This window comes from Lagopus leucura, unplaced genomic scaffold, assembly GCF_019238085.1.
Source record: "Lagopus leucura isolate 7727_CA_CO unplaced genomic scaffold, USGS_WTPT01 Super-Scaffold_73, whole genome shotgun sequence".
NCBI classification, from domain to species: Eukaryota; Metazoa; Chordata; class Aves; order Galliformes; family Phasianidae; genus Lagopus; species Lagopus leucura.
The window spans coordinates 377,043-404,425 of record NW_024962252.1 but is presented as its reverse complement, the minus strand read 5'-3'; the positions used below and the strand labels follow the sequence as shown (position 1 = coordinate 404,425).

The window sequence follows — 27,383 nt, the reverse complement described above, 5'->3', positions numbered from 1 at the left end:
GCTTTACTCAAGCCATAAGACATTCCATAGCACTGGAAAGAAAAACAAATATGTCATTTACACAAAGAGAGAATAGCAACTTATGTAAGGACAGCTTAACTTACTGTTACATAAATGAAGGATGGAAACAGGGATGAAAACATAGCCCAATTTTTCCTCTTTGTGCCTTCCTCAATGGCATTGCTATGCCATCATTTCAGAGAACAAACTTCCTGGCTCCCTGATCCCTAAATTAGTGAGGGATTCTGTTAATTTTCACCTTGCTGCTGCTCAGTGGACACACATGTATTCATCTCAATCACTGCCCAGAACTCAAAACAGTTTACTTTTCAAATACTCATGTCATTGCTTTGTCTGAGATGGTAGAATACTACAGAGGGAATATAGAGAATACGATAAAGGTTTTCTGAGGAAATAATCCATCACAGTCTAAATACGTATTGCTTCCACGTTAAGATCCAAAAACATGCACACTACTGATAAGCAGTTTGACACGGTATGGAACCTGAAGAAATTCCAACTCACGTCTTCTATCCAGGGCTTGGGAAAGGAGGGATTCCGAGTACCCTGGTACATGTGTGGAGAGAAAAACAAAAAGAAACCACAAGGAAATAAGGAGAAAGGAAATAGATCTATAATGCTGCAGTACCTGGTCTAATTGGCATTTCACAGGATGCCATTAGATTACTAACTCAATTTCTCTAATAAGGAACAAATAGATCATCTGTTAAAAAACACTCCAAAAGGGAATTACAAGGACTGCCACCAGTGGGCATTTCACTATGAATTCAAGTCCAAACCTCCTCTGTGGAGGAAAATTAAGTCACGGTGCAAATAAGCAGCATAACGTCTCTGCCAGAGCTCCCAGCTCAAGCTGCCCATTAACCCAATTAACTGCCGTAGTAAGGCTGGTTTCTGACATTACAACTAAAAGATCTTAAAAGGACACACTGTTCCAGTCAACTTCGAAAAAATACACAGCAACTGCACAGAAACAACCCCAGCACAAAACACAGCCTCCCTATCTGTCTGCTGACAGTCACTTCCAAAAAGCAAAGGCTTTGTCTTCCTACTGCTGCACTTACTCACGCTGTACTCACTGAAATCCTCCTTTGGCATCATTTCAAGGAGATTCGGGAGCACAGAAACACGCTGTAGCACTGACAAACGCTTAGATTTGAAGAATAAAAAACTGTTGGACAGAGATCACTCAAAAATATGATGGGATATATATATGTGTGTGTGCATATGTAACAGAATTTACAAAGGGAAGAAGGAAAAACAAAAAATAAACTTATTCTTGGTAGCTTTCGCTCATTTTTGGTGAATGTATATCAATTTTAAGAAGTTATCTACCTCAAACACATCACATTTGATGTGAAGTAAAACCAGCCCATGTCAGCATGCCAAAACATTTGCTTAACTTCAGAAGAAATGCTCCATAGAAGTATAGGGTGCACCCTGTCATGCATTTATTAAAAAATATTGCCATCAAATCAATAATCCCCTTTCTTTAGAGCATGAAAATCACACAGCGTATACATTTTAATAATTTGCAGTACAAAACGCCATTCGTAGATGAAAAAGAAGAGGAAAGAAGCCCAACCTATTTACTTAGCAGCTGCAAACTCCCTGCTACACAAGCCAGTGAGAGTTACACCAAACTCTGCCTTGCAAACCACAAGACCCACGATACAAATAAACAGAAACTGCACATGAGAACAAGCAGAACGGCTCTATGCAGCCACGTCCTCCATCCCCACGAGCCCAATGAAGTTACACAGAGTAAGGGCCACTGAGAACAAGTAAGGTGTGTGAAGAGGAGAAACGTGAAGTACAAGAGAACGGAAAGAGTTCTCATAAGGACTCTGACCGTGATTTTATTATTTTCAAACAAAAGATATGGGGAAAAGGCTTTCCAGTGATTCCAGCTGTCATCTTCCTCATCTGCCTCTGGCTGCTGCTGGTTTCTGTTTGTCTGATTAACATTTTCCTCAGCACAGGGCAGGACGCGGTCAGTTGGTGCACGACCATGAAACAACCAGACCCTCCATTTTCACTTCTGTATTTAATGAGTCTCTCACAACACACAGCTCTGAAAATAGGTACGTGGGTAAGCGAGCTATAACCGTTAGCCTAAGTCCTCAAGCACCTGGAAAAAACCTCGTATGTCATAAAAAGAACAGCGCTGTCAACAGATCTGCTTGGAGACACCAAGGCAAAACCAAGGGGCTTCGGAATTCTCCCTTCCAGTTAGTTAACCAAACGTTAGCTGCTAGAACCTGTCTATGGAATTCATCCGCCACCGGACCACAGTAAAGGTATTATCAGTTACGTTGAGAAAGCATTCGACTTAATCCCGACACAACCGCGTCCTCCCCGCCCCACTGCGAGCGGGGCGTCCCACCGACAGGACAGCTTCCCCAAACGCCAGAGTTTTACCTCACGAGCCTCTGCGAGCCCTCGCTTCAAACGAACTGAGGTCATTTAGGGAAGGAATTAAAAAAAAAAAAAAAAAAAAAAAGCGAGGAGGGAGGGACGATCGCGAAGTTGCGGCCGGCGCGGCTCCCAACTTTTGTCTGGCGGCGGCGCAGAGCCGCTCCCGGCCGCAGGGGGCGCTCGGCCCGCAGCGCGGCTCCCTCCCGCCGTGCCGGCCCTGCCTCGGCGCCGCGGCCCCGCCGCAACTTCGCCTCCCGTGTCCTCGGCCGCCCCCTGACCCCGTCAGGGGCCGCCCGCTCGGCGGCTTCCCCACGACGTGTGTCCCCCCCCTCCCTGCCCCCCCACACGCGGCGCCGCGTCCCCGCACGCCCCGCCGTCCCTCCGCTCGGCCCGGCACCGTCTCGGAGCCGCCCCCCCCCCCCGCGACAGCGGCGCTGTCCCCAGCGGTTCACCGGCCAAGGCCCTGCCGCCGTCTCCGCCGCCGTCGCGGTCCCCCGCCCCCAATTCCCTACTCCCCGTACGTCGTCCGCTGCCCGCTCCCCGCCGCCAGCCCTCACCCGCGCCGCCGCCGTCTCTTCCAGCCCGGCCGCATCTGCCTTGGTGCCCCTTTTGGAAGAGCGGGTCCGGGACGAGATGAAATGGCTGCCGGCTCCGGCCGCCGCGGCCGCCGCTTTGCCCAGGGGGCGCAAGGAGCTCTTCCTGGTGTTCACCATGGCCCCGGGGAGGGGGTCGCGGGGGGCCCCGCCGCTGCTGCTGCCGCCGCCGCTGCTGCCGCCGCCGCCGGCGCGGAGGGAGGAGGGAGGGCGGACAGGCGAGGACTCGGGAAGGGAGGGGAAGGGAAGGGGAGGGGGAAGAAGGAGAAGAAGTCCTTCGGGGACGCCGCTCCGCCGGGCAGAACCACAAGACGGAACCGCGCCGACTCCTCCCGCCGCTGCCGCCGCCTCCTCGGCTCAGCCCCGCGCTAGCCGGCCGCCATTACTGCCCCTTCTCCCTTTCTCTCCTCGCCGCGCCGCCACCCCGGCTGTTGCCGCAGGGGGGCGCTGCGGCGCCGCCGCCTCCGCGCGTAGGGCCGAGGCGGCCCCCGCTGTGTACGTTCTAGCACGGCGCCGGCGCCGCTCTATGGGCCTGGCGCGAGCCGGGGGCACGGGGGTAGGCGATCGGTAGGATTCCCAGGGAGCGGGACGGCGGGTTGGAACGGCCGGGAGCGGCCCGCGCAGGCAGAACGGCTGCGGGGCGGGGGCTGCGGAGCAGCCGTCCTGTCAGGCTGAGGGCCGCGGCGGAGCTCTGGAGGCGAGGGGTCGAGGCTTCTGTCAGTCGCGCCTGCCTCGGCGGGATCCGGCGCCTCGGCGATTACGGCAAGGGATCGTAGAGATTCGGGGCCGGGCCGAGGAAGGGACGGCTGCCCACGGCCGGGGGGGGTTGGGAGGAGACGGCCCCAGAGAGCGCCCGCGGAGCTCCGCTCAGCCGTGGGACTTCGTGTCGGTCAGTGACACGGCTCACACAGACGGGGGTTAAGGAACCTGCCCCTCTGCGTGGAGAACGAATTTCACAGCCTGTCGAGTTCGGCTGCGAAGGAATCCTGTGACGGGCGGGCGGACGGCGATGCGCCCTTGCGCTGTCCGCCGTGCGGCTCACCCACAGCGTGCTCTCGGCGTCCGATGTCCATTGCTCAGCGGTCGGAAAGCTGATTTTTCTCTTGTCTCCTCTCGCTCTCATCGCAGATCCAACAATCACGTTGCAGAGAGCCGAAGACTGGTATCTGTTATGCTACATCGGATGCCTCAGCGCTGCTCAAACTGCTCATGAACTACGATCCTTCTATATTGATGTGCAGCAAGAAGTCCTTGTGCCACCAGCTGATGGCCTTCATTGAACTTAATCACAACACATGTAAAACAAATAACAAAATAAAACAAATTCAGTAACAGAAGCACAGAGCTGTATGTGATGTAGTCAGTAATAGAAGCACAGAGCTGTAGGTGATGCATTCAGTAATAGAAGCACGGAGCTTTAAAGTGATGAAGTTACAGCCTCTGTTTGTTACTCTTACACTGCTGCTTTGGCAAAAAATAGTAATACGATTTCTGATGGCATGGCAGGGGCTGCTAGGCTCGTACAGGCTTTATCAGTATTCTTAGTGCTTAAAGATGGAAATTGCAATATAAATAGAGAACAATAAATGTAAAAACTGTTATTCTGGTTTACATCCACACTCCCGCATACTTCCTTTCAAGATTAAAGTCTGAAAGCACGGTGGAGTGTATACTTAAAAATGTGAAACTTACAATAGTTCCATTAGGATGTATGATAAGGAAATGGGCCATTTAGATTTCCAAGAAAATAATTATCTCTGTATACAGAGAGAATTTTTCATTTTTCTAAGTACTGCATCCTAGAAGTAGAAATGATGATCTTTTGATTAGCTGACATTCTCTGCTTACAGCTTTTAATCTGTAATAGCAACAGTACTTCGTCTCCTGTTTAAGAACCTGCAGTCTTTCTAAAGCACAGTTGTTCTGCTCAGTGCAGTTAGTTTGGTTACATTGCCTATTCTTCATTTATTCCTTTATTTGTTTTGAGGTTATGGAAAGATGTAGCCATTTCAAACACTTGTAGGGTAAAGGAGTATTTTAATGTAAAACGCATGACAGATTTTGAAAATGATACTGGGAAACAACTTGTAGGAATGGAAGGAAATGGCAAGAGGCTGTAGTTCACCAAAAGTGTTATGGGAAAGAAGCCAGAAATGTGTTACCTAAAAGCTATTACTGCAACCATATGATGATAGATAAATGTGCTTTCCCATTTCCATCCTTACTACTGATCAGCCATGTAGTTCAGATACGGTGTCCAAATTCTTCAGGTCTGAAAATGAAAAATAGTATTTTGATCTTCTTAAAGTTTTTGTGTGCATCACAAGAATACCATCCCCATTTTGGGAAAACCAACAGATGAAGCTGTGGCCCAAAAAAGGACCCAAACTGCAGATGCAGTGAATGTCATAACTCAGGATTGCAATGCATTGGCAGGACTGTTTGCATAACATCTGCTTGCAACATGCCTGATTCAAACCAGCACTCCTCCCTCCTCTGATGAACACTGATGACTTTTTAAAAGTAAAATAAACTTTGTCATTATGCAAGCAAAATTATTTTCTGGGTGCCTATCCAGATCTGCTTGAAGCAACAGAAAGGCAACAACATGAAAGCAATTTATATTTACCAAATATTTTGACCATAGTTGTGTCCTTCTTTTTTTTCCTTTGTCCTTTTATTCCTATGTTCTGATCTCATTCCTGTGAGCCATGCTCTTTATGACACCAGAGGGACTACTCTTGTGGAGGGATTGATGTCGTTAAAAATCCCTGCTCGCTGCTTTGAACACTAATGCTTTATTCTCATTATGTTAGCATAGTAGGGAACATGTAAAGACATGCATCATTTTGGACGTTTCCTCCCTGCGTGGTTTTTGGCAGATGGTTTTATTTTCAGGTTTCTTTGTTGTCCTGTTGTTCTTACAAGGCGTGGCCAGTAACTGACTCAGTCATCTCGTGGCTTTCTGGCTTCTACGTGCACTCCATCGCCATCCTTAGTAGGGACACTATAAATGAATAAGTCATAAATAACAAGATTTGCTTGTCAGTTTTGTTTGGATTTTTTGTTTCTTATACAGATGACATGTTAACATCAGATTAATATTTTATACTACACGTACGAAGAGATTTCTATACGGTTTAACAATGAAAATGAAGTACTGCAAACATTGATGCAGACGTGAATTTATAGCAATTTCACTAATTCAAAAATGTATTTGTCCCGTCTTTCTTATTTGTGTCTAGTGTAATTAATGATGGAGTTAAAGCCTGTTTTGACCCTCTATTCGTAGGGAGAGCTTTGTTGGGAAAAAAAGAAAAAGAAAGGAAAAAAAAGTGAAAAACCTGAGTAGTGAAAGAGAAAATACGAAAAAGAGGGGCAGAAAGGAACAGAGTGATACTCCACAAAGTATTACACAAAACTTCTGTAGGGTTCGTTCTCAGATTCAATTTCAAGATTTGTAGTTTGGTCTTGAAAACAGATGGGTAAATGCTTCTGAAAATAAATGCCATTGGGAAGGACTGTGTTTCAAATTGAACCGATTTATAACGTGCTGAAGCTTGCAGCAGAGTTCAACACCCTTTTATCTCTCGTTATTAGAAAAGAAGATGAAAATAACCAAAACTTATATTGAGAAGAGGCCAGGACATCTGCTGTGGCAGGTACACCACTGAGAAATTGGAAGACCATGAAGAAGTACTGGAGCAAAAGAATCCCTTTTACTCAACAAGACTTGGGGAATTAAGTCCTACTGGGACTCAGTGACATAAAAAGATGAGCCAGGATAAAGACGAATGGAAATCCTTGTTTATTCCATAAGTAATATTTAATGTCATGGGAAGTACTTGGAGATGGAAGATTTTGTTATCACCTGTTCCTGTTTTACAAGGAAATCAGGAACATATCATAACAAAAGAAAAAGTGTTTCGCCATTTATTAAGAACTTCTGTAGAGAGCTTCTTCCCAGTAAGGACCAGAGGGCTTTTTTCCAGTGAAATCCTATTTGCTTCCATCATAGGCAATTTATCAGAGATTACTTTGTAATATCTCTGAATAGCTGTAACATCCCAAAGAATGAAAATTAAATCGTCTTTTCAGGACTCTATTTATAAGCTCTTATGTGCTTCTTTCTGTCATGCTGTCAACTCATCCTGGTTTCAGCTGAATCTCAAAATAAAGGGATTCACAAGAGATTATGCTTTTGTACATGTGCCCTATGTCCTTTCTGGAAAGAATTTTAGGAAACCGAGTTGGAGTGGCTTCTCTCTTGAGAACTGTCCACTATGAAGACAGGCCTTTGGGAAACATCAAACAAGGAGGGTCTGCTAGCCTGGATTGGTCCCACCTTACACTTGAACGTATAAAGTAAGTCCCTCCACATTGCACATGCTTTGCAGTGATATCAAGGTGACCCATTCTTAATAATAATGTTTTAGAAACTAACTTTGAATGTTCAGTTCTAATGTTCAGCTGAATATTGCTTTCCAAACTACAGTGGGTAACATAACTGCAACTCAAAATGGTATCAGAGAGCAGATTTCTTACATGACGTTAAATAGGAGCGATAAGAACTGCCTCCTGATATTTCAAAATTAGCTGCACATCACATCTAGTAATCAGCTTCCATAACATGCTTCCTGTTGAGCTAAGGTTACATACACTAGATGGTCTGATACTAAAAAGGCTGACGACACTGTAAGGCTGGAATCTGCAGGATCTGTTTTTCACTATCATTCTGTGCTGAAAATTGCTTCCATCTTGGAGAAAAATGGCTTATCATCTCACTTTGGTGTTTATGATCATTAATCATATGAAAGTAGTACCCCAGACTGTTAGTATGCTAAAAGTAAAGCTTTTTATATAGCTTTGTCATAAAAAACAGACTCTGTTCTAAAATGCTTACAATAAGCATTTATTAACACATTTGCAGATAAGCATTAGGAGTATATGAATGCATTATAAACATGATTAAGGTCACATGGAGAGTCTATTGGAAACACTATTTGCTCATAAATCTCCCTACTCTTCACACACAATCTTAGCTTCAAAAATAAGTTTTCTCGTTATGCATCCAAGAACAATGTTATAAACTATGCTACCATATCTTAATTTCACTTGAAAGTGCCTTTGTTTTGAGAATTCATGTCATGTGTTATTTCCAAACGTGTGTTATCTGGTGCTAACAGTTGCTCAAGCTGTCTTGACTTTTTCATGGCTTTGTACATTCTATGGAATTTTTGAAATTGAAGCTGTATTCACTTTGCTGTGGATTCACACTCCAACGGCCCAGCTGCATGTGTGGATACTTCACTGCGTGGGGGTAACAAACACCCTGTTCATGAATGCTGATTCACGCAGTGCCATAAAACGATGACTCGCTTTCCCGTTGCACTAACTTTCCAGCAACATGAGCTCCCAAAGCTATTTCTGCCATTGTGGCAGCCTGGAGCATTTAACATCCCTGCAAGGAGCACGAGGGAAAAAGACACCACGCAGAGGAATGTGCTGTCACGTCAACAGCACTGCGAGCACAGAGTGACCTCACTCTGTTCTATTTTACAATCCCTTTTCCCTCTCAGTCTTACAGCTCTACAGATATGTGTATATTACTCCAAAAGCTTCAGGCAATAACTGCTATCTCAAGCAAAGGTCAATCAATATAGCTGATGTGTTGATGTTTAATTATAGGAAGTTGCTGTTTTGCTCTGGCATGGGTTAACCTTGGTTTAATATTCCTTCAATTAGATTTCTTATTGTTTTTAGGTACACCATGTGCAGTGGTTCTTCTACAACCCTGACAGCTGAGTAGTGACAGCTGGAGCAGTGCTTTATTTTGTCATCATTGAGATTCACTCCTACATTATAAAACAAGTTCAGGGGTTGTTACTGTCTTCCACACCAGTGCATCTGATCTCTCCTGACAAAGGGGCATGAGATGGTTGTATTCATCTAATGAATACCCTGTTACAGTGTTTTTCAGTGAACTCAGTCCGGGCTGTTTGCTTCTATTCACCACGCTGTAAGAATAGGACCATTTGCTTCTGTTCATCTTGTATACTGCTTCTTGCCAGAGAATAAGCTTTATATAATGCGTAGTCTAAAAGGATTTCAGTAAAAGCTTGATTGTAACAATGCTAACTTGAAAATATCCACTTTTTAAGAAAAGAAGATTTTTTATGCGATACTGGAGCTGAAGATGGATTTTCCCTTTATTTTCCTTGCTCTCATGCTTTGTCAAGTTTCAGTCCTGAGGGAAAACAGCTGCACTTAGAAGAGCTATTAAAGAACCACTAAATTCACTAGGACACCAATTCCTATTGTAGTAGGTCAGCATGTCTCTAGCTGTACTCTGATTTGCAGTAATAGATCTAATCTTCTAAATCAATACTTGATTGCAGTTGAGAAGCCTGCAACATTATACCAGGTAAAGTCCAATCTTGCCTTTTCCTGTGCTTACCTTGGGTCTAATACAATCTTTGCAGAAAGGGCCCCAAGGTAGGTCTTGCACTTATTATTAAGCTTGTGTGTTCAATGAAATGGAGCAAATGTACTTAAGATATTGAAAGTAGAATACGTTCAGCACTGCAGAATAACTTTATGACATTTTACCAAGCAGAATTTGTAAATTCCTTACATTTCTTCAACAGTGATATGAAAGCCTTGTGATACATTCCCTATATGTATATGTATATGAGGGGTATAAAACTCACTCAGTAGAACCATAGAATCATTAAGGTTGGAAAGGACCTCTAGGATCATCCAGTCCAACCTCAACCCATCCCACCATGCCCACTGCCCACGTCCCTCAGCGCCACATCCTCACGTTCCTTGAGCACCTCCAGGGACAGCAATCCCTCCACCTCCCTGGGCAGCTGTGCCACTGCATCACCACTCCTTTGGAGAAGCAGTTTTACCTGATATCCAACCTGAATCTCTGCTGGCACATCCTGAGGCCGCAACCTCTCCTCCTATCACTAACTAGGAAAAAACAGCTCCCCCCAGCTTCTTACAACCTTCTCTCGGGTAGGTGTAAAGTGATAAGATGTATATGTGTATATGAGGTCTCCGGGGAGACCCCACTGTGGTCTTCCAGTACTTGAAGAGAGCATATAAACAGAAGGGGAATGGCTGTTTACGAGGGTGAATAGTGATAGGACAAGGAGGAATGGTTTTAAACTGAGACAGAAGAGGTTTAGGTTAGATATTAGGAGGAAGTTTTTCTTCCTCCTTTCTAACACAGAGGCTGGTGATGCTCAAGGAGGTTGTGGATGCTCCATCCCTGAAGGCATTCAAGGTCAGGCTGGATATGGCTCTGGGCAGCCTGGTCTGCTGGTTGGCAACCAGGGGGGTTGAAACTGGATGATCATTGTGGCCCTTTTCAGCCCAGGCTATTCTGTGATTCTATGATATGTGAGAGCTATAAAACTCAACAGAATCACAGAATTGTAGGGGTTGGGAGGGACCTCTGGACATCACCTCGTCCACCCTCCTGTTAAAGCACATTCCCTACAGCAGATACAAAAGAAAACATTCACAGCAGTCCTGAATGTCTCCACAGGAGACTCCGCCACCTCTCTGGGCAGTCAGTTCCAGAATTCTGTCACACACAAAGTAAAGTTGTTCCTTGTGTTCGTACGGATCTCTCCCGGATCTCCCTATGCTCAACTCTCCCCTGCACATTTGTAGGCAGGAGCCACAGTTAGATGTCATCCAGCTCAAACTGAAGGCCAATTGCCTTCAAGTGGCTCGGTGTGATGTAATGTATAGCAGCATGAAGGGGAATAAACTCAGCTGCCAGGGGTCAGGTGTCCATGCCTCAGAGGTTAAGCATCTCATTTCAGTCATAGCTTTGAAAAATGTCATTTTGTTTGTTACACTGCACAACACGTGAAGAAAACACCGGGTGACCTTTGCTTATAGAATTATCACCGATCGCACTTCACTCATGGATTTCCTATTAATTAAAGCGAATTAGGAACGAGGCGAAGGAAGGTGAATTCCACTCGCCCTCTTTCCAACATGGCGCCCCGACACCGCCCTCCCTGTGGGCGGGGCGCAGCCCTCCTCCCCGCCCGGCCCGGTCCGGCCCGGCCGTGGGTGCCCGGGCCGTCTCTGGCCGCGCATGCGCAGTGGAGCGCGGGACACCGAGGAGTTGGTGCGGAGCGGAGGCCGCGGGCGGTGCTGCGCTGCGAGGCCGGGTGAGTTGGTGCGGTGAGCCGGGGGAGCGGGTCCTACCGAGCCGGCGGCCCCTCTGCTCCGAGCAGTGCTTGAACTTAGTCGCCCCGCCTCAGCGCGGGGTGACCTCAGGAGCTCTAAATATAGCCCTGCGCGGGCTGCCCTTGAGGCGGGTCGGGGTTTGGGGCAGCGGAGGGGAAGGCGCCTCTGGAGGCTTTCCGCTTTTCTTTTCGATATGCGCGGACTCGCGTTGCTGGCTGGAGGTCTTGGAGCCGCGTTTACCTGGACGCGTCGGCTTGGCGCTCTCCCTCCGTGCCCGGCTTTCATCCGTAAGTTGTTCCCCGTCGCTGGGCGCTGCGGTGCGCTCAGCCGCGTCCGTCATTTCTGGGCGCTGCGCTGGCAGAGCGCGCTCAGCTTGCGACTGGAGAAGTTGTGCTTCTGCCGAAGTTAGCCGGCGAGCTTTCCTCTGGGAGCCGCTGGGAGGCTGGCAGCCCCGCGTTCCCCTTTATTTTGTTTAATTTCGGCAGCTGGAAGCTCAGCTCTGCGATACGTTTGTCACAAAAGCCGTACCGAAACTCCCAGCGCTGTGGGTGACGTCTGTCAGAAGTTGGCAGGAGGGAGCTGCTCCCTCTGCAGCAGCGCTGGCTCATCTGGTCGCTGTGCCCGAATGGCTCCTTGCTCGTGACCACCAACACGCTGCATTGTGCTTTCCGTGATATGTTAGCATGTGTCTTTCTTCTGATTGCAACCCAACACCTTCTAAAGGCTGTTGAGCTTCAGTGGGAGCGGCGACTTTCACAGCTGAGCGGTTCTGAATGCTGCTGGTGGGGGCTGGAGGCCTCAGAAATCCTCTGAGCTCCCTCATTGTGCCGTGTGTCAGCAGCTCTGCTGACAGCTCGCAGAAAAATCAACAGAAGCAGGCACTTAGAGGTGGCTCGGGGGCAAAAGATACACGCAAACACAGATTTAATCCAGGAAAATTACTTAGTTGTGTTAAAAGTTAGTTTGAGAGAAGCTGATGAACATAAAAATATTAAGCATCTTCTTATGCTGATTACAGAAAGTTCCTGTTTTGCAGGGCAGGTGCAAAGTTCCAAGTGCAGCAGTCAGATACACTCATGAGGTTGCAATGTACCTGCACAGGTTTGGCCATCTATAATTTTCTGTTTGTGAGGGGGAAAAAAAACAAAAGGCCATACCACATCTTATATGACATGTCAGAGGTATTCTAAGAGTAGTTTTCTGACCTAGCATATAGTAGAAGCAAATAATCTGAAGGCTGCCTGAACTTTCTCAGAGTAACACAGAATGAATCTTTGTGGTTGTTAGGAGTGTTTTCTGAAGGCTTACCTACATTTCAGCAGAAAGTGTGTTGCAGAGTTTTGAGATGAAGGAATGTCAATATCAGCATCCCAGGAGAACATGAATTAGTACTGAACTGGAAGCTTATGTGTTGGTTGGTTGGTTTTTTTTTTTTTATCATTTCAGTGAATGTTGTTTTCCCTAACATCTCCATCTTCTGTTAAGTTAGATGGTTGGAGCATTTTAAATTTATTTCAGTCTTGCTGTACGTGATCTTTTTTTTCCTGGGAGCACATGGGCTATTGCTGCTTAGTTTGATGTTGGTATCTGTGCACAACATGATGATTTCGTCCTAATCCTGCCAGGAGCAGAGTGTAATCTGTGTAACCTGTGTCCAGAAATACTTAAACAGTTGCTGTTTAAAATTTATGTCCTTCTGGAAGCTTGTTTAGTTTTAGGGTGGTTTGGGGGGTCTCTAGCTTTTTGTGACTCTCTGTAAGTTCTCCTCAGAGAGCTCAGAAGATTGGTATGGCATTCTCTGACTTGGCAAACTAATCCTGTAGTATATTTAGTACATCTGAATCCAGGATTTTCTTTCCAACTGGGTGATAGACTAGAAATGATAATGCACATTATGCAGTTCTTTGAATGCTGCACTAGTAAGGTATGGTAGGAAGGGGAACCTGACAAACCTTGCACCTTTGGGTAATGTGCTCTGCTGAAGTGAAGGTCATCGGAGTGCCTGCAGTGGCAGTGCAGTTTTCCTGTGACTGCCTCACAGCGTTGCTGAGAATCAGGGGATTTTAAGTCATGCTGATGAGAGAAGGAATGTGATCTCCTTTTCCTCAGCTGGTGTGGCTGTGGATGTGTATTTGCAATTCACGTGATTATTGTGGAACTTATTTCTTTATGTGAGAGTAATTTTCATTTAAAAGGTCTGAAAGCGAGGTTTGGTTCACATGTCATCAAATTAGAAACGACCATCTGGAGACTGGGGGGGATTTGGGGGACAGGGGAAAGGTTCAGATTTCTGGTTAAACTCACTTTCGACACAGGAGAAACTTACAGACCATTTCAGCTTCAGCAGTAGGCAGGAGTGCCAGGCGTGTGGTCTGCTGTTTTCTGTGTGGGTTTTGTTTTGTTAACTGTCTCTTTTCCTAATTAGGAGGAACACCAGGATGAAAACATGGACAATGTCAAAACTGTGAAGGAAGAATGGTAGGTTCTCATCTCCCTGAGCTGTTTTCTTTTTCTTTCCTATTTTGTCCTATCAGGACTTTTCAAACTTTCTCTTAAATTTCAGAATTCAGTCTTTTCTGCTGTACCCTCTGTTCCACATACACCCAAGTTTAAAAAAAAAAAAACAAAAAAAACACAGATTTTTGCTTGAAGATTTCTCAAATACCCAAAGTGTTTCCTGGATGCTAGAAGTGGCATAAATATTTTACTTAAATGGAAAGACAGGGTTGCAGTTTGCTAACTCACTGTGTACTTTGACATTTAGTATGGAGGTGTTCAGTTTTCCAGATGCTTGTGAGATAAAGGAAAGGCAGCTTGTTGCCTCAAATAATGCTCCAAGTTTGTTTTGTTCTCTGAGAAAATGAATATAGGCATGGTACAGCGTGCTTCTGAAGTCTTTCTTAATGTCACTGAGTTTTTCTTTACCTAAATACATTAATCCTTAGGGATTCCTACTGTTGCATAGAGGCATTGCAAACAATAATTCCTTTTAATGCAAATGTAGCTCATTACTGTTCAAGTAAGCATTGCTCTCCTTGAATTTATTGCAGAGTTCTTCATAAAACTCGATTTTTTTTTTTAAGAGCTACATTTTTTTTTCCTGAATTACTTAAAATAGACATCTGAATCTCCAGTTGAAATAACTCCTGCAGTGTTTGCCAAAACCTGCATAATCCTCTTAGTATGCAAAGAATCTAAACTGCAACATAATCGTTCATTCACCTTGCATATATCTGCATTGTGATTGGTCAGAGTCTAACAGAGAAATAGCTGTTACGTATACAGTGTTCTACGAAAAGAAGTGGCTGATGCATCTCTTTTTAATATTCTGGCCATCTCCAAGGTATTAACATCTTCAGTTTTCCTGTATGTGGCTTTTAAAGCTGAAGTCACTGTAGCCTGTATCATGGCGGTGCTTTAAAGATCTTTCTTTTGGTTGCAGTGGTCTGAGTTCCATTCCAAAGATGCTTTCCTTGCTCTGATACCATGTTTAGAATCTTTTCATATATGAGTTTGCCTTTCCTATTGTCACTTTTTCAATTGTGCTTCTGAAGTGCAAATAATAGTAGTTACAGGTTCCTGAAGCTGCAAAAGGCATGATACAAAGCTGGCTTGATGTTTTCTAACAATCAAGTAAGCTGGTGTAGGGGAGCATGTATTTTAGTACTGAACTTCTAGGGTAACTGCTTGTTGTCTTCTGTGCTGTCTGGAGCATCTTTGTTATTTGTGCATTTGTTCTGCAGGATGTGTAAGTCAAGAGCTGATGGCCAGATTTTGAATGGTACAGAACAAAACCATGACTATTTTGTCAATGACCTTTTTGAAGAAGCTCAGAAGATTGGTGCAATATGCGTGTCTCCAACTACAGTCAAGAACCAGGTAGATGTTGACAAAAAAAAATACTAATTTAACATAATAGCACTCCAGGAATACTCCAGAAAACAAATGTAAGAAGTTCAGCAGTCTTATCCAATACGCCTGTAGGAAAATGTATGCGGAAGTCAGACAGCAGTAGGAGCAGTCTGCCATCTCTGGCTGAACCAAACCTATAATTCTGCTTCTGATACCCAAAAACCACTATAGAACTCTTGTTCTGGAACTTAGCTCATGCACTTCTGATTAATTGCTAGAGAGAGAGAGCTTCTGATTCAGTGCAAGGAGTGACAACTGCCATCTCAGGCTACAACTCTTACAAACTTCCCCTTTCTATGAAGAAATAATCCAGGTTTTTTCACTTACTCTCTTTTATATAGTTGTGGTGGTAATGGGATGCTCAGCATGGCTTTGTATGTAAGAGGTTCTGTCCTTTTTATGTATTTCTGTTGCTCCCAAAGATTGGTGGAGGAGAAGCTGGACATGAGCCAGCAGAGTGTGCTTGCAGCCTGGAGGGCCAGCTGTGTTCTGGGCTGCATTAAAAAAAGGGTGGCCAGCAGGGAGAGGGAGGTGATTGTCCCCTCTGCTTGTTTTTGCCCAAAGAAAGCATAATGACTAGAGTGAGGTTTACTTCTAACTGACTGATGCTTAGAAATCTCACTTCCCCCTTGCTGTCAGTCTACCTGTCAAGACAGGGTCAAAACACATTACAGTGAGTCTTCTTTTAGTGTTTTTATTCCATGCACTGGATGGTTCAAAATCAAAGGTACTGGTTGGTTATATAAAGCTAGTTTTAAATCAGCGTTAAATTGAAAATTGTTCTTGCTCTACAGGTTGATGTGATCATTAAACTTTGGAAAAATGGGTTTACAGTAAATGATGGTGAACTTAGAAGCTACACTGATGTTGGAAATCAGCAGTTCTTGGACTCCGTTAAAAAAGGGTGAGGGAGTTTTTTGTTCCTCATCTGCCTGAGTTAACGTGCTTTGGATTACAGTTTGCTCATACTCCAAATTTTTGGCATTGCTTCACTCCAGTAGCCCTGCAGGAGCACGGTCTGCTGACTCTGTCATTTCCTGCCATGCCGATGATTTCTCACATTCACAAGTTTCACATACTGCAGCTGAAAGCAGTCGTACAGTTGCTGATGGAGTAGATAAAAGTGAGTGTTGGTAAGAGGCACAGCAGACACAGAATGAAATAAAAAGGAAGTCATCGTGCCCAGTAATAGCCAGTGCTCAAATGGTACTTCTGCTGGCAGTCTGTGTGCAAGTGGTTAAGCACGTCTGGTTTGCTGGTCTTTGTTTTCCTCTTATTGATGAAAAAAGCCTTTGGTGGGCGCAGTTGCTGCATTGTAATTCCGGGAAGCTTCAATCAGCCTTCAATTGCAGTCATCTTCCCTTGTACCAACTTACTATTTCACTCACTTGTGTGTGTATGTAGTGATCTTACTTTTATCCAACTACTGAAATTGAGCATGCTGGAATGATTTCTGCTAGTGTTTGATGCAGTCTTACTTTAAAAAAGCAGATTGAACATAGAAACCAGTATAATTTGAGCCTTTCAGTTGTAGTTTGTTTCCCCATCCCATACAAATAAAAGGGAGAAAATAATTTTGCATCATATTCTTTTATAACTCGTTTTCATGAATGGTGTAATTAATTCACATACTATTTTTCATCTCTTCTGTGCTTTACAAGCCCATCAAAAACTACTGATTTTACATTTTACCTTATGCGTGTCACCTGCATTGGTTCTAATAGCAGTTGATTGCGTTGTTGAGAGCCCTCTACTTTCTTTGTGGAAGTCAAAAGTTTACCACCTCCCTTTCTCTGTTTCCTTATGGAGGTGCTAAGTAACTACCAGATGGTTCCTGCATAATTGGTGATGGTAGGCTAGCACTCAGCACCACCCAAAGGCCTTGTGTTCTGCTTAAGGCAAATAAAGCACTGCTGAGTGATGTTACTGCGCTAAAGACTGTAGCTGTTAGGGATCTGATTTCTTAAAGCTGAGTTTCCTGTTTACCAGTAATTAAACACATTGTTTCTAACCTCAGTCTTTCTCCTTAAAAGTTGATCATTGTTTTCTATGGGTTTTTTTGGGCTTTTTATTCCCATGAGTTACAAAAAAAAAAAGAACTTGCTGTGTATCACTGCAGTAATATTAAACCCTCTGCATGTACTTTGGTGTGGTAACTACTGGGTAAATTTCAGTATCATTCAATGAATTACATTGTCTTATTTTATTGTTCAAGTTGTATTTAATTTGCAGCTCAAGAACTTGGAGTTATTTGCATATCATGCAGTTAGTACGATTATTAATAAATCATTAAAGCATGATCTTTACAAGAGTAAACACAGCTGGTATTAATCATTAATGTGTTTTTGGATACTGAGACAATATAATAATTCTTTTTCTGATGTCTTTTTTTTCTTAAGGGAGCTGCCTTTTGAGCTGCAGAAAGTATTTGAGAAGGAAGAGGTAGATGTGAAAGTGGAGGACAAAAAAGATGAGTTGTATCTGTCATCAAAAAAGCCAATATTTCATCCCTTTTCTGGTCATGGTTACAGATTAGGAAGGTGAGTAACTTGACGTAATCTGTGATTGAGTAGCTGAAGGAAAGTATACGTATGGTAAGGGATCATATAACTCAGATTGGAGGCTACCTCTGGAGTTCTCTAATCCAGGCTCACGTGTGGGGACAGATAAGATTCCTCAGGCCTTTATCCAGCTGGGCCTTGAAATTCTGCAAGGATGGAGGCTGTGAAACCTGGTTCAGTGACCTGACCTCATGAGGGAGAAAGTTTTTCCTTATACCCAATCTGAATTTACCTTATTTCAACTTATATTCTCCGTGTGGAGCCCGATAACTTCCTGTAGGTACTGGCAGGTTGCTGTGAAGGCCCCTAGTACAGTTTCTCCCACAGGCTGAACAAGCCCACCTTCTCCATCCTCTCCCCCCAAGGCAGATGCTGCAGCCCAGCCACATCTTTGTGGCTCTCCATGGAACCCCTCCCAGGTTATCAATATTCTTCTTTTATTGGGGGCCAAATCTGAGTTCAGTATTTAGGCGTGTCTAATGAGTGCTGTGTAGAGGATTATCAGCTCCTACGATCTGCTGGCTGGGGTCCTGCTCACACAGCCAGGAGTTTAATGACTTTCTTTTCTCAAAATTTCCATGTGAACAGTACTTTCTCAAATAACTGTTCCCAGTTTCTTTTATTCTGTGACTTAATAAAAAAGCTGTGCTGTTAAAAGTTAATGTACAGTACTTTCTATGAAAAAAGGGGAATTTGAGTGTTGGAGCTGAAAAAGACTATTTTGTATTCTGCTGAAGATCTTCAGCATTTAACTATGTGTTCATTGCAGTTTGACTTCCCACTCATTCTTTCCTTTATTCTGTGTGGGTGGATAGAGTCAACCAGCACAAAAACTGGACGTGGTTTATGACCATACAGCATTTTGGAAATCCTTTGCACAGGGGCAAGCCAGGAGTTCACCTGTATAAATCTCTGCAACTTTAGCTTACTTCTGCTGAGTCATCTTTCACATATTTCTGTCATGTAAGATTTGCATGCATGAAAAAGATTTCAGCCTTGGCAATTAAACACAGTGACCAGGAGCCTACAGGAAACCTTCAGTGGTGGATCTGCTTAGTGACCTGTAGGCTGTGCTGAAGCCTGAAATGAACAGGTTGTTCTGATGCAGTGGAAAGGGTTTGCTGTTCAGGCTCAAGCTGAGGAAAAGCATCAGCTGGGTGAGGCTGGGGAAGGAGATGGGTAACAGAGTAAAAGGCTGATGGGGCAAAGAGTGAGTGGTTTCTGGATGCATTAGAGAAGCAAGCATCTTTGATCAGTTTCATCTGTTTCAGTAGCACAGGCTGTTCATTCAGTTGCTGTACGCTTGGGTTGATAGGGTCGATAGGGAGAACTTCCCTTGAGAGGTGGATGAGAAATGCCTCAAGTCTCGCTTCTGGTAGCACTGAAATCCTGAGCAAAGGTCAAGAACTGAATCGTATTTCATTTACCAGTAGGCATGTAGATAGCGGAAGCAGAAAGATCTTCAGCCTGCTGCTAAGCAGGGCTAAGTGGCAGGTTGTTCAGTTGCTTGTCGTGCTCTGTCATGCCTACAGCAAGTAATGATCTGGCTTCCCAGTAGGCGCGTTAGGTTCTGGAAGCGCGCTATTCTGTGACTTTCGCTTGAGTGGTTTTGCACACTGAGACATCCCACAACTTGCTCAGCAATTTTGTTCTGTATGAACAGGATAGAATGCGCCCTCCTGCTGTTGCTGCTCTATTCAGTGCTACGGTATCAGAATGTTTTCTTTCAAGACTACTAAATATTTTTTGCTGGTGGTAGAAACATGAGCCGTGAGTGTTTTGTAAACTGTCCCTCGCTTCCTGATGTTAATAAATGTCCATTGCATCCATATGCTACTCTTGGAACAGAAGAGCTTTTTGGGGAAATAATAATACTGTCTGAGATGGACATGCTGTGGTTTAACCCAGCAGTCAGCTTGGAACCACGTGGTCTTTTGCTCACTACCCATTCCTCTCAATGAACTGGGGAAAGAATTGGGAGGAAAAAAAAGTTTTTATCTCAACCTGCAATTTCTTTTATTTGCTAAGACAGAAAAGGAAGAGAGAAATGGTATCAGTGGTAATCACAAGTGTTCACACTTACAGAACAAGTGATGCACAACACAACTGCTCACCACCCACCAACTTACGTGCAGCCAGTCCCTGAGAAGCAGTAACCCTCCCTCCCTCCCCCCAGCCAACTTCTTACAGTTTTATTGTTTTTTAAATGATGCCATCTGATGTGAAAGATCCCTTTGGCCCTTTGATCTCTTGGATCAGCTGTCCTGGTTCTGTCCCCTACCAGCTCCGTGTGTCCCCTCATTCACCTCCCTTTGGCAGGACAGTAGGAGAAGCTGAAACGTCCTTGGTCCTGTGTAACCACTGATGAGGAACAAATGAAACATTGATGTGTTATCAAGATTGTTTTTCTCCTAAAGCCAAAACATAGCATCATAGCAGATTCTGTGAAGAAATTTAACTCTGTCTCAGCTGAAACAAGGACAACATAACAAGGTTGAAGCTGTAGAACTCCCTGTACACAGTTGCGTTCATGTGCTTAACTAAAAGAGAAACAAATGACTGAATGATTTACTTAGCTTATGACTTGCTTATCAGTTAAACTTGATAATAATCTCTGTAGATTTCTCTGCTGATGCTCCCAAGTGAATGAATTACATGAGTGGCTGCATTATGGAGTCTCAATAGAAACTGGTCTGTTGACCACCTCATTAACATTTGCTTGGGAAAAATAGAGGAGCTAGAACTGTTTTCATTTGTTGTTTATTTTTAATGCAACCCAAATGAGTTTGATCCTCTCCATTTATGTTGTACAGGAGAAACAAAGACTTTTCCAATATACCTCAGGTACCTGCATAACAAATGGATATATTCAGGTTTATTTACCCCCACTCAGGTTCGCTTAATAGCTTGACTCTCACAAGATTTGCAGCTGAAAATCTCTGTTAAGTTTAACAAGGTATTTTAAAAAACAGCCTTAGAAAGGACCTTAGCTGTGCTGTTGACTGAAATCACTTGTAGCAAATGGATTTGCTGTATAACATTCTTAGGGTAAAACAGTGTGCTTCAAGATTCTTCCCATTAGTCTGGGTAAGCACAATACTTAAAGAGAAAAAGCCCAGTATTTGGAAAATTGCCTGGAGACTTTTGTATCTCTTCAATCTTTGTAAGATTATCAGGGGAAGATGTAAAAGGAATGAACTGTTAGAAGGAATGATGATGGTTTGATGTCACACTCATAGAAGACTTACGTTTTTGGTTTGTGGCTTCGGTCAGAGCTCCCACCACTAGATGGCTTTATCTGTCAGTTTACAGGAACAAATTTAAGTGTAGAAATGCTTTAGAACTTGGTGAGTAGAGTTCTTCTTTCTCTTGCAGCTTAGTTTAATGTGTTGCCTTCGGTTCTGCATATATTTGCTATTAAAGAATCATCTCCAATGCTACTACGAGCCCTGAGATGTGGAAAGAGGAAAGAGGTGGTTTGAGAACAGCATCAAAGTTTGTGTATATGTAAGATAGTTGTGTGAACTACAGCTGTAGCTAATGAGACTAAAACATGCCTGGTTTAGCTTGGGCAGAAGTGCACAGTGAGTTGGCTCTCCAGCATCCGCTGTACTGGAGACAGCTGGCTCATGTGTGGCTGCTTACATGTCAGTAAGCCCTGAACTGGACTGCACTATCAAGCAGCCAGAGAAAGCTGATCACTGCTGGACTTAAGTATGATTTGCACTTTATTTTTGTTTTTACTTCCATTGCCAAGATTGTTTAACTTTATCTTGCTGGTGCTTAAGGGCTTTTTTTTTTTCCAAATCTGGACTGCAGCTAGGGTTTATTGTTATTGTTGTTGAGCTCAAGCATGACGAGAAGCTGAGTGTGAGATAAGTACATCAGTAGGGGCAGATGGATGATAGTAAGTCACCTGTACTTGGACTGCAACCAGAATGTTGTACAGGTGCACATCTTGAAATCTATTGCTTCCTATTTCTTGCACCCCACGTGGTTTCTGCTTATTGCCTTCATCTGTAGTGAGTATCTCTTATCGTTTGAGATTGCTTAACTTTTTAATTTTTTTTTTTGGTCAAGTTTCAGTGGAAGAAATCAAAAGTGCCTCTACTGGCTGATAGTCTGGGAATGAGAACACTTACCTGGACACGAGTGGTAGAGAATTCTTGAAATGCTTCAGATTGAGAAGACTGTTAGCTTGAATGTATCAAATCAGTAGATATCTTCGTTTTTAATTAAAAATGACCTGTGGCTGTCCTGCATTATGATTAAACTAACACAATACAAGAACATAAGGATGCTGTATTGTTATGATCTGCTGTTCTATTGTTTAGTGAGTTCTCCCTCAAGAAACAATAGGTGATTTTTTTGGTGTGTGGAGTGAGCTTTGTCTGAAACCCCTGTGAAGCACTCACGTAGTCAGTAACCACTACAGAGCTCAGAAGAAATGGTAACTCCTTAAATCATTGCTATTGTTTTGCAAGCAAACATCTGCTCATGTTTATGTGCTGAGGATGTGCCCGTTGGATCAGGCCTTAGTGATGACTTAAACAGTACATACTGAACAAGCTTGCTCCTGAAAGCAAAGAAACCTAAGCTCTAGATGTTTCAAAACCAGTATTTGTGCCAGTAATTTTTTTTTCCAAAGACCATACACTTAACTGAATCCCTCTGTCAAGCTATTTTATGGATCTTTCTTTGCCCTTATGGTACGTTGAGCTGTTGAAAGTGCTTTGCAAATCAAAAGCTAAGTGTATGCACAAGCCTGGGTTTCCACATTAAATCAATTTCTCTAAAGAGTGTCTCTAAACTGAAAGAAATGACGCTGGAGTCTAAATCAAGGCTAACAGCTTTCAGTTAAATGGAATTACTGTAATCACATTGCACTGAAAATTAACATTGAGTATGCAAATTCAAACTTAAGCCCCTTATAGTTTCACCTGTGTGATTAGAGTACAAAAATACACAAAGAATCTCTCGTGTGCTTTAATCCTTTGACATGTCAGTTCCCTGTCTTGTAAAATGCTTACTGCAGACAAGCAAATTCTTCAGCATGTTGAAGACTTCCATGTGGAATTATTAGCACAGTTTTCTGGTTTTTTTTTTGTTGTTGTTCTAGTTTTTTTAATGATATCAAATCCCATAACCCTTTTGCTCTTTGACACAGGGCAGAGAGCTCTAGAAAAAGAGATCTGGACATGGGTTCAAACTTACAGGAAGTATTAACTTGGGTTTGTTTTGTTTTTTTTCAGTGCTACTCCAAGGATAATCTCTAAAGGAAGAGAGGATCATCAAGCAGCTGCTGATAAAAGACGTCTTCCTGTAGTACCCTTAAATGATTTGGAGCCAGTCACTAACATCCAGATCTGGTTAGCGGATGGGGAGAGGATAATTCAGAAATTCAACGTTTCACACAGGTAATGCTGTTATTTGTGCTCGCATCTGAATTATTTGTGCTACAACTGTATGTATGATACGTCCAATATCTGTAACTCATCTGCATCTCCCGTTCACTTAACGTTGCTTTGCTCTTTGGCTCTATCTGGAGTATCTTTTTGAAATTATTTTAGAGAAAATTCATTGTTTTTTAGCAAATAAGTAAGAGGAGTGTGAGAGAAACATGAGCTGATGTTACCAGTCAGCTCGTAACTGAGTGTAAATCAAAATCCATTGAGGAAACTTGGAGGTTTTTAGGTTAGTGGAAGTTAAGGTATATGAATTGTTCACTGCTGGAAGAAACAGTTAAGTGGATTTATGTGGCTTTTATGATGACAAGTCTCTTACAGAATGACTACATCTGGAGCAAATCACTTACTCAAAAAGGAAAACCTGCTAGTTGTTGAGCAGACAGCAGCTGTTGAGTTTCAGAAAATCCACTTGTATTTCTTCCAGCATGTAAAAGGAAGTAGAGGATGTGACTTTGAGCTGAGCCAGAGGATCATGCAGGGAGGGCCAAAGTTAAGCAGGCGAGCTTATTCACCTGCACGTCTGTCCTGTCAGCATGGTTGGAATAAAATGCATCTAGTGTGCTTAATTCTTAATTACTACAGTTTCCAGTTCCCAAAGAGGCTTATAAATAGGGATGAAGTCAGAAGGTGTCAGCACAGCAGATGTATGAAGGAACCTTGAGAAAGTAGGATTAATGGCTTAACATTAAGTTTTGGAACTGCTGTCTTTCGGGACCATTCTCCAATTTGTAACTTGCTGTCACAGTACCACACAGTCATGTCATATGCAAAGGTTACATTGCCTGTGTTTCTCCCTGAATCACTTTAAAGTGATCATAGGTTTTAACGCAACCCAGACTGCTGTCGAGATAAACTGTAAATAGAGGCTGCCCAGAGAGATTTTGGAGTCTCCTTCTCTGGAGATACTCAAAAGCCCTTCTGGATGCTTTCCTGCTTTACTGTAGGGAACCTGCTTTAGCAGGGGTTTGGACTGGATGATCTCCAGAGGTCTTACTCCTATCCTATCCTGACTCCTATCCTGACAGTGCTGAGATTATGAATGGTCAGAAGAAGAGCTCAGGTGCTTAACTTGTACTGACTTATTACTCTTAGCAGCCTAAGGTATGATGCAAAATGTTGTTGTGATGTACTGCTGAAAGATCAATTGCTATCTTAATTAGAAGCTCCCAGATAAAGGTTTTATCTTTGTTATTCCAAGTTTAACAGGTTTAAGTATATTAAGGAGTTTTTTTCTTTGTGATAAATAGTATTATTTACAACTGTACTTCAACAGGGGAAAAAAAATCCTTGGGAACCTGTGTCTTGCTTACTCTTGAAAGATTCTTTGCATCTTAGCAGGCATCTTGAATTTACTACTGCTCCTATTTTGGGAGACAGAGGCTACTGTAAGACCTAATTAACTAGTTATCCAGGCAAATTTTGCAAAAATCTTTGCAAATTTTGCTTTTTCTTCTATGGTTCTGCTGCATGTACCATATACTAAAGGCTTCCTTGTTCTGGCTCTTGGCTATGGAAACATCAAGTAGAGCTCCACCAGCTGGTTAAGAAATAGCAGATTTGTGTGACAGCTGTCCGTGAGCCATGGTGAAGCATTTGAATCCTTTTTATTTTCTTGCTCTCGAGTGAACCAAGCACTGAAGGACACCTATTTCTCCATTTCTGTGCCATCAGCTGTTATGTCTCATTCTGTTCCTGAGGTGGTTCTTTGTGTGTTGTGGTTGTGTTCTTTGTTAAGGCTAGAGCACACTGATGCTGAGTCTTCTTTTTTTCTTCTCAGAATAAGCCATGTCAGAGACTTCATAACAAAGTATCAAGGATCAGAGGGAGGTGTTCCCTTCATGCTGACTACTTCGCTGCCCTTTCGAGAGCTGCAAGATGAGACGCTGACACTACAGGAAGCAAAGTTGCAAAATGCTGTTGTTGTTCAGAGACTTCGGAAAACAACTGAACCTTTTAGACTCTCAGTGCTGAAAGCTCCTAACAATGACTGTAAAACTGCTGCTTCACCTAATGGACGGCTCAGGAATGAGCAAAAAACCGCTATCAAAAGCACAACTTCAGATCAGTTTATAGCTAACTGAAAGCTGCACACAGGCAGAACTAGACCAAACGTAACCAGCAATATCTGGATGCACTATCATTCTTACCTAGTGTGATCTTAGGGAGCAGGTGTGTGCTGTGCTGTAATTTGCTGTGACAAACATATTTTCAACTAATTTTGGTGATCAGAGCCTGGCTGAATAATGCAGCAGAGGTAACTGTATGGCAGGGGTTATCCTTATGATTTCCTTGGCTTTGCTAGCATGTTCTTTAATGAGTATACTTAGGTGGAATGGTACTCTGAGACTTAATTACTACTGGTAACACACTTTAGGGAAAAACAATATTTATTTTTGCACTTTGGACTAAAGAGAAACTGAACTGATTGATTTAATTTATACTTCAATATAAGTTGCTCCAGTTTCCCTTCTTGTTTTAGTAACAGGCAATAGATGCTGCAGGAAAGTTCACATTTGAACTCCTCTAAGTATTTTGAAAATCAGTGTAAGTATCATTAGTATTTAATTACTGTTTCATCACAATATCTGCAGTGTGAATGTCCTATTAAGTCTTCACATGATGGTAGGTGCATGTGTGAGAAGATTGAAATTAGGTAGCCTGGTGCATACTGGATATGAAGTGCCTCAAAGTAAGCTCTGAAGGAATTGTTATTCCTAATGGTTGAAGTGTTTTCTGTCTCTTGTGTTCTGCTACAGGTATCTTACAGACAGGGTGATGTTAAACTACCTGGCTCACTAGGATACAGATCTGCTTTTAGCCTCGTCACAGAGAAACTTCATTTTTCTGTAGTTTGCCATGTGGCTGAAGTGGCTTAGAGGGACACAGCTGTTTTTATACTACATATCTGTCTCTGTCCTGAGCTAGCCATCTGATGAGATGTCAACAGCATGTAGGCAAACTTCAAAGATATGTAAAATCTGTATTTGAAAACCGAGGCTTCTCCTCTACCCCTTCACCCCGTTTCCATCCAAATCTTTTTTCTTTTTTTTTTTGTCCTTGTGCTTTTGGCATAAGATTTGTACCCAACCATCCCAGGTTTTGCTAAAGGAGAACATTAAGGACTAAATATATATATTTTGTACTGGTTGTGTTAAATCACATACGGGTTTGTGTATGGACCTAGAGTCTCTCGGTAAAGACTTTCTTGGGGCCTTCAATAAATGCTGACTTGTTTGTGCTACCTACACAAATGGGTGGTTGTCAGAGTTGAACTTCTTTTGCATGGTTAAAGATCATTTTGGGCTTCTCTGTTCTTCTAAATAGAAAATTATTTAATTGAAATGACTAATTCTTTCTAAAAGTCCTGTTACTTCATGCTAAGGATGGACTTATTTCATTTACAGGAACATAAAACTGCCAGTTTTGTTCCAGAGTCTCTCTCAGAGTCGCAGGATGGCTGAGATTGGCAGGGACCTCAGAGGGTCCATCTGATCCAACCAGGGGAACTCAAAGCAGAGTGCCAGCACCACATCCAGGTGGCTCTTAGAGATCTCCAAGGAGACTCCACAGCCTCTTTGGGCAACTTTGCAACTTTCTCAGTGCTGGAGCACTGAGGACATTTGAGGACAGTCAAATTGAAGTCAACTGCACAAATAACTACTCCCATGTATTCAAAAAGTGAATATCTGAAAGCTATGCAATACAGTATGCGCTGCTTTCAGTGCTATAAACTTGCTGTGTTACTGCATCATTCAGGTTTGTGTAGCAAATTATACAATAGCATTTTGTTTGCTCTTCCATTCTCTCTTCCATTACATGAAAAGCCTGCCAAATCTCTAGCTGTAGGAAAAAATATCCAGACAAATTCCTTGATAAAACTGAAGAGACAAGTCACTTGCAGGCATATATTCTACCCTTAGCTTGAACAGTGGCTTTAATTTATCAGTTCTTTTGGATTAGTCTTAATGTAAAACCAAATATTAGAGAAATACACATGCTCGATTGTAAAACACAGTTATTCTTATCTAAAAGGTTCATGTAACTTCAAAGTAGCAGTACACTACTCCTGTGTTTACAACAGAAATTAAATGAAAAGATTATGAAGTGTTTATGTAAAATGGAATTTAAAAGGAGAAAATACAATGTTTAGGTAGGTAAGGTTGTTTTGCTTGTTGTCAGATTTGGTTTTTGGA

General features: G+C 43.1%; 2 protein-coding genes across 5 annotated transcripts in view; one reads left to right on the top strand and one right to left on the bottom strand.

The window, feature by feature from the left end:
• Positions 1–3,170, bottom strand: part of ATAD2B (ATPase family AAA domain containing 2B) — a 68,791-nt gene extending 65,621 nt beyond the window's left edge. For all 4 annotated transcript variants that reach the window (XM_042882167.1, XM_042882175.1, XM_042882193.1 and 1 more), the window contains exon 1: positions 2,997–3,170. In XM_042882167.1, the coding sequence (XP_042738101.1) occupies positions 2,997–3,152 (156 nt within the window). In that variant the 5' untranslated portion in view covers positions 3,153–3,170. The remainder of the gene's footprint in view (positions 1–2,996) is intronic.
• Positions 3,171–11,139: 7,969 nt separating this feature from the next.
• On the top strand, positions 11,140–26,441 carry UBXN2A (UBX domain protein 2A). The gene is made up of 7 exons (XM_042885861.1): positions 11,140–11,230; positions 13,675–13,727; positions 14,993–15,128; positions 15,956–16,065; positions 17,561–17,701; positions 22,975–23,139; positions 24,968–26,441. Exons 2-7 carry the CDS (start codon positions 13,696–13,698, stop codon positions 25,269–25,271), a joined length of 888 nt encoding a protein of 295 aa, XP_042741795.1. The 5' UTR covers positions 11,140–11,230; positions 13,675–13,695; the 3' UTR covers positions 25,272–26,441.
• The last annotated feature ends 942 nt before the right edge of the window (positions 26,442–27,383 follow it).